Below are 7171 nucleotides of genomic sequence, written 5' to 3'. Positions count from 1 at the left end.
TAATCAAATTTAATTAAGAGAAAAACGAAGTCAAAATGTAAAGAAAAAATTATAACCATTAGATATTTTCAAAATAAATAGTAATCATTAGATTTAAAATGATTTGATGGTCTTTTTACTTAATAAAAATGTTACATAATTTTATAAATGATATGATGTGTCTATGTGACTGGACTTAAGACATAAAATTAAGACATTTAATACTTAAATTTGTGAGGCCCTATATCACTACTTTAAGAAAAACTAGAGATTGAGTTAAAATTTAAAAAACTGTATATTCATGCATGTAATGTACGTGTGCATGTATAATCAAATTTACGTACTCGTATAATCTGTTCTTCCCTTTCAGTATCTATCTTTAGTAGTAGGCATTTGCTTTATCTTACAGTTAATTTGCCTATGAGTTTACAGTTCCTCAGGGATTCTGTTAAAGAAAGCGTTCGATGATGGAAAGGCCGGACATCATATATTCATATTCCGGTCAGTGTGACATGATCTGGCCTTAACACAAATTAGTCTGCATCTTTTCAAATAATATTTTAATTGTATGATCACAAGGACGGTACTATTCCTAATTTCAACGGGGATTTCCTATAAAGTCATATCAAGATCACAATCTTGGTGGGATTAGCTAGGGATCGGAATATCAAATCTGCCCATTACTTAACCTAATGAATTCCTTAAAAAAAAATTAATAGTAGTCGATAATTATATAAGAACACCTATGATCGACAACATATTATTCCAACTTTGAGAAAAACCCTATGTTGATGAGACGTAGGTACTTGTCTGTCCTGTAGATTTTTCAAAGTCTCTTCCATACAGCACCGACATCAGCTAAGGGTTCAGCTGGTACACCTGTTCTTCCCCACTAATAATACAGAATCGTTTTTATATAGGTGTTTGGCGGCCCCAAACAATAGGGAATCACGGTATTCAACTATTTCTCTTGTGATGATTAATCTGAATTTGCTTGCTGACTAGAGCATTTCACAGAATTGTAAGCACGTACTAACATTTGGGATATGAAAAACAAAACTTACTTATTGCATTACACACACATATAAGACAGAGAAGCTCAAGAAACAAAAAGTTCAAGATGCCTGAAATATTAACCATAGTATTGATAAATTACAAGGCTTCATTATTTCACCTAAAAACCCTTCCCTTGCATAAGCAAAGAACATATACAGGTGGGTAGAAAAACATGTTAAAGAAGCTGCAACATCACTTGCTTCAACAGGTGGGTAGCATAACAAGGTAAACCGGTTACCTTGCAAAAAGAAAGAAGAAGAAAAAACCCTCCTGCAAAACTAATCTGACAGCAAAAAGCTTGAAGGTAACTTGGCGACGTGATCGTAGTCTTGTACGTAAACAGGTACAAAAGCGTAAACTTGGACCGGTAGGATAGTTGAGGATCGAATCTTGTGAAGCTTCAATTCTGCATGGAGCATAAAAACTTAGGAAGAGATGACTTCCATATGTGAAGCTAAAGCTTCATTTCACATGAACAAATCGAAAGCTGAGCGTAGATTCTTGACGAGATCCTTCACTGAGAGACAGAATTCCACTTCCATCTGCCAAAGGTGAGAGCATGATTACGTATAACTTTGGACATTAAGTGCATGCTAAAAATTTACAATATTTATAGATTTAAATACATGACATATTTACCTGAGCAACAATGGTTACATCAACAACAGAATTACCAAATGTCATGACACTGCTATTGATCAGCTTTAGTTGAAGCTTTTCAACTTCAGCAATTGTTTTCTCAACAACTCCTTTTCTTTTCTCACAATGAACTCTTATCAGGACATTGTTGTCACAGAATCTTGCTTCAATTTCTGGCAGTGTCTCCTCAACCGACACGCTGGAATTGTTATCATCCGAAAAGGAGTTATCACCATTTTCAATGAGCTGCGACCTTTTAACAGAGACAACCGATTCCATCTTTTTCACTCTCGTCTGCTCCTCAAGTATCTTTAGCTTCTCCTGTAGTTTCTCGATGTACTTGATAGCATCTCCAAGAACAGAAGCCTTGTCCGTCTGTTACGTCGATCAAAGCAAGACATTTCAGTAGAAAAAAGTAATCAGCTCACATGCATTAGCTTTACCCTGAATTTTCTAAATTAGCTACACTAACATGGTTATATCACTTATATGTTCATGTTCATATACTTGATTGATCACGTCCATAAGAGATTATGTTACCTTTTTTAGGCCAGGAACCATTGCAGATAAAGCAATGAACCGTTGACTAAGCTTCTCTCGTCGCCTCCTTTCTGCCATTATGTGATCTTGAGTTTGCGAAAGCCTAGTGTTTGAGCTGATCCGGCTGTTAGTTCCCTGGTCGGCCTTCAGCTTAGAGTTTTGGTTTCCGAATGAACCTTGAGAAACCAATATATCAGAAGGAGGACAGTTGATGTTCTTCAAACATGCGCCACTCTCCTCCTTAGGCCTAACAAGCCCCACTTGGTTTGTGTTGTATGAATTGACAAAGGAGAGGAGATTTGGCAAGGGGGGAAACTGGGGGTTCGATGGACTCCATTTGCTGGGTTTGAGTTGTTTCATGGGTCTATCAACGGAACTCTGATTCTGAGAACTATTGGAATACGTTTTAGGGTTAAAAACGGGGTGGCAGTGAACCTGTTGCAAATTCTCTCCAAAGGCAGCTGCAAATGGTAGCATGCCGAGCTCATCGAGCGAGTTCATGTGCCACTGGTTGATGAAGAAGGGATCCTCCATTCCCTGCAAATTAAAAACTTTCTATAAGTTTATGGAACACTAATTTGCTCCCAAAACCTTCCAATTCTTTGAGATTTTTCATCTGACAGCCGTATGGCACAAAACCAATTCATCTCTTATTCTCTTACCAATTGAATGAAACTTGTAGGTTGTAATAAATCGATCAAAGCACTAACAATCATAAGAAAGTGTACTTGGATTCTCAGGCAAGTACGAAAGTAGAAGCATGATCCCGCCGTATACGGTGCATGTCTTTCTCAAAATTTTAAAAGTTTGAGATCCCAAAAGGGGTGCAGAATAGGATATAATTACCGGTTCAGTTAGTCCTCCTATCGACGAAATCTCCATCAGCTTAGCTTCTTTTGCTGTCTAGCTCGATCAGTAATAGAGCCCTGCAACAAGTTAAAAGTTAAATTAGAGTCCACTTATAGCATATACAATGTTCTGATGAACTAGTAGTCGAAATACTATATAAAAAAGCTTGCCCTTCAACAATGATAGGAAGCTTATTCTTCTGGCAGCTATCTAGACCCTGAGCTTCTTCCCTCGTCTTTTATAGCTCCAGTTCCCGGCCAGTTCCCAGTTCCCAGTTCCTTGTGTAGTTTACCTATCTGGACCTCATCTTAATTTGAACAGCTGCACTTTCTCTCTTTTTCTCTGTCTCTCTCTCACGGGGTACATACCGATGTGAAATCAGTCAGGATCCAACCGCAGTGCCCATTGAAATTAGGAGAATGGTCGACCAAATAGTGTTCCCATGACTATTATTTGAGGTTTAACTACAGCAGGAGGATATTATTTATCTTTAAGTGGGACTTTCTAATTAGATTAAAAATAACCAATTGGAATTCATGTTTGTTGCTTTGTGGACTTTAAGCATGATCTTCACCAACTAGCCATTGAAATTTGCATTCAAGATTCTCATGAAGCAAACAAAGGTATTAGGAAACTTGGTCCCTCACAAGGTCCTATTCACCAAAGCCAACCCTTGGAATTATATTCCACATTCAAAAATCAAAACGAAACGTTTCAAAGCCAATTATGAATTATGAGTCAAAAAAGATGGTGAGGTGGGTAATTAGGTCATTGAAGTAATCATATAAGCCTCTGAATATGACTGCACAGAGAGTTCAGACGTGTCATTAGATATGTTTAGAGGTGACAATGATAGGCCAGTAAGGAATTTAGAATTATGTTGCGAGTATTTCCATTAATTGACTCTAGGGTTAGAACTTAGAAGTTTCCAATTTTATCGATTCTTCTTCCTTTAAGAGGCTAACTAGATATATGACACGTCTTAACTCATGATCGAGCATGGGTATTTGTCATCTGTGTTGCAACAACGACATAACTCATGATCACCACCTGTGGCGGAACCTTTATTTCAATGGGGGCAAAATTTTTGTGACTCAATTATAGATATATGTCCACCAGACAACAACTGTAAAACAAAAAAAAAAACAAAGAAGTATGACTAATGTAATGAAATTCAACAGAAATAACAGAGCTTGATGATGAGTACGTGAGAACATCGAGAATTTTTTTTTGGGGTAAGCGTAGAGAGAGGACTAACATTTTCCTACGAAAATTTATTGAAACGAAAAAAGATACAAAGAAGAATAAAGAGTAACAAACACAAATATCTCTCAATCAACTAAGAAATAGCTAACGAAAACGAAAATTAGGAAATCATAATCGATCTCTATTACAATGACTCACCAGAAAATCTAAAACTGAATCCCACAAAGTAAAACATAGTGGTGTTGCATCAAACTCTTGAACAGCCCAACATCGACCTATTGCCAAATAGAGCATAAGTGAACTAATTTATGAAGAAGAAGAAAGAAGAAACCTACTTGGCTGCTTCTGTACATATAATAGGGGAGTTTGAAGATTGAATAAACTTGATTTATAATAGAAGAAGAGAAGTAGAACGATTTAGGGGTTGGTGTTTGGGAATTGAGATTTAGGGATTGAACAAATGTGGAGAAGAGTAAAAGGGTTTTCGTGAAGTGTGAATGTGTGATCATCCGATTCTCTCTTCCATACTTTTAGTTTTTCTCTTATAGGCTTATACTATAAAGTAAGAATAGTCCGCCTTTGATCACCACATATATCATATACGAGTTTACAAGCTATATATTCATGTTATCATGTACATTTGTGTTTTTGTTCTTTTATATGGAGTAAGAAAAGTCCGCCTTTGATAACTTCACACTCATATTCGAATTCATTCAACACAATTCTAATTTATAATTAGTGGTTAAGAACTGGCCCGAATTAGTGTGTGGATTAAAACACAGTAAAAAACCTTGGAGAATAGCAATGTGAATCTTATTAAAAATTTTGGATTCGGTGCTATTCATATGGTATAGATTTGTGTCGTACCAAAATAAAGTAGTATGCTTTCTCTCTACAATCTACATGCATTGACATTCATGGTCATCTAGCATTCTACGTACATATGGCCACTTCACCCTCTTTTGCTTCTAGAAGTTTAATATGCGATTGCATATGTTGGCCGGTTCCGAATGGATCCCATCTGTAAAATTTGAGGCTCTATGGACTTCAGTTCTGCAATGAACTTATTCATCAGGTGATCTTATGCATGCAAGCATTATTTGTACAATACATCCATTAAACCCAAGTAAAGTTGATTGCTTGCATGCAACATAATCATGCTTTGTCGAAATAGTAGCATTGACAATTGACACCATATTTGTGGTGAGTGGTGACTGACAGTAGTGCATACTCGATCAGCTTATAAAATTTTACAATATATCCACCTCGATGTGAAGCATCAAGCACTCAGACATTCTTGTAAGGTTGCAAGTTCGTCGGTGTTTCGCTAGGTTCTGGGTGTAGCCAGCTTAGCAAGATCCCAAGAGAGTGGAATACAAACAGATAAAAAAAAATAGCAAGCTGCTAGGAATGATAGCTATACGTATTGGCGGAAAGAGAGGACAAAATTCAATGATGTTATTTCTGAATGAAATTTCTTGGAAATTCACGGTAGTACGTAAATCATTCAGCGTCGATTGACTCGTTTGGAAGATCATTCAACGTAGCCAATCATTTTGAAGATAATCGAAAACGTACTTAAAATTGAACATGTATGTGTTTTCTTAGGGATTTACATTAATTATCTATCATTTACTTGAACAATGTAGCAAATACTATGGGTAATATCGCACGTACAGCTTAGATTTGAGTTTAGTCCTGGTGATCGAAGAGTATGGAAGGGTTGTGATCGAATTAAGAACCTTTCTTTAATCAACCCTCGCAAATGCAAGGTAAAACGGGGAAAGATATAATGAAAAGAAAGAGAGAAGGTATATAGACTAGGAGACCTCGGTAAACGGGCTGGGCCTGCTCAACTCATTTTATACGTGCTAAAATTGTGTTCATGTCGTGCTCGGATCGATCTATTTATTTGTCGTGTCGGGCTCAAACCGGCCCATTAGCTTAAACATTAAGCCCGATCCGGCCTAGCCCACGACTCAAGCCCATGTCGGGCTGAGACAAAAAACGGGCTGGCCATGCCCATTTGCATTATAATATTTTATTACAGTAAAAAAATTATGTAATTAGAATATTTATCTTATATAACTATTTAAAATAGTAAAATAAGTAAAATACTACAACATATTTCATAATCTTATTTCTAAAATGTTACATATGTCAAAACAATAACGTTTTTGTTCACTATTTTGATAATATTTGTGAAATAATGAAGTTAAAATAATGAAATAATCAAAATATTTTGATTTAAAATGTCTAATATTCAATTCTCATTATTATAATTGTTTAACAATTTAAATAATAATATAAAATTATGTGTTTAACGGGCTGTCCCATGAATTATTATGTCCGGGCCATGCTGGGCTCAAAACGAGTTTGGGCTGGACCCGACCCATGGACTAATATACCTCAACCCAGCCCGACCCATTCAAATAACGGACTCGGGCCGTATCAGGCCGATTTTTAACGGGCTTTTCGGCCCACTTGCCATATGAGAACCCATGCAATTTCTCTCTAATTCAAAATTGATTATTGAGACTAGGAGATGAATCCAAACAGAACTTGTAGAAAAGTGATAAGTTTATTACTAGCACTTGAAACTTCTCAAAATTAATGTGAAATTCTAAATACGTATTGAAATTCATTGCACACAATTCTTCCGCACCATTTGTAATTGCCAAGGCACCCTATAGGGAGAGTGGAGATATATTGTCACTATGGGACTAGGAATATCAAGGGTACGTAGGACTAACTTGCCCAAATTTAGGTCCGTTTTCACCAAACACAGCTGCAACTGCTTTAAAAATAATCACCTCCGGGCCACTCTCGCCCTAAATAAATGAGAAATGATCAACATCATAGAGACCGGTATGTCAACTTATCTATTCAATTCATGCAAATT

At 36.5% G+C, this 7171-nt stretch overlaps 2 protein-coding genes across 3 annotated transcripts in view; one reads left to right on the top strand and one right to left on the bottom strand.

Moving 5' to 3' along the window:
- Window positions 1-1033: 1033 nt before the first annotated feature.
- LOC126782020 (transcription factor bHLH18-like) lies at window positions 1034-3479 on the bottom strand. Of its 2 annotated transcripts, XM_050507163.1 has the most exons (5): window positions 3234-3479; window positions 3061-3140; window positions 2215-2751; window positions 1675-2049; window positions 1034-1577 (listed from the first exon to the last, which is right to left on the bottom strand). In XM_050507163.1, exons 2-5 carry the CDS (start codon window positions 3094-3096, stop codon window positions 1503-1505), a joined length of 1023 nt encoding a protein of 340 aa, XP_050363120.1. In that variant the 5' UTR covers window positions 3097-3140; window positions 3234-3479; the 3' UTR covers window positions 1034-1502. The 2 variants fall into 2 exon arrangements, with proteins under 2 accessions (XP_050363120.1, XP_050363121.1); XM_050507164.1 differs by having other exon boundaries at window positions 3061-3479.
- LOC126782026 (translocon-associated protein subunit alpha) overlaps window positions 1304-7171 on the top strand; it is a 213912-nt gene continuing 208044 nt past the window's right edge. Inside the window, exon 1 of the mRNA XM_050507172.1 lies at window positions 1304-1307. The gene's annotated coding sequence lies outside the window, so the exon portion shown is untranslated. The remainder of the gene's footprint in view (window positions 1308-7171) is intronic.

This window comes from Argentina anserina, chromosome 2, assembly GCF_933775445.1.
Source record: "Argentina anserina chromosome 2, drPotAnse1.1, whole genome shotgun sequence".
NCBI lineage: Eukaryota > Viridiplantae > Streptophyta > Magnoliopsida > Rosales > Rosaceae > Argentina > Argentina anserina.
This window is presented reverse-complemented; position numbering and strand designations above follow the sequence as displayed.

Excerpts from the sequence above, each read along its gene's own strand:
- LOC126782020 (XM_050507164.1), bottom strand. The coding sequence starts at position 3,096 with ATGGAGATTTCGTCGATAGGAGGACTAACTGAACCG. Across the intron at positions 2,752-3,060 it reads TAGGAGGACTAACTGAACCG|GGAATGGAGGATCCCTTCTT; the intron begins GTAATTATATCC and ends TTTAATTTGCAG. Across the intron at positions 2,050-2,214 it reads TGGTTCCTGGCCTAAAAAAG|ACGGACAAGGCTTCTGTTCT; the intron begins GTAACATAATCT and ends TCGACGTAACAG.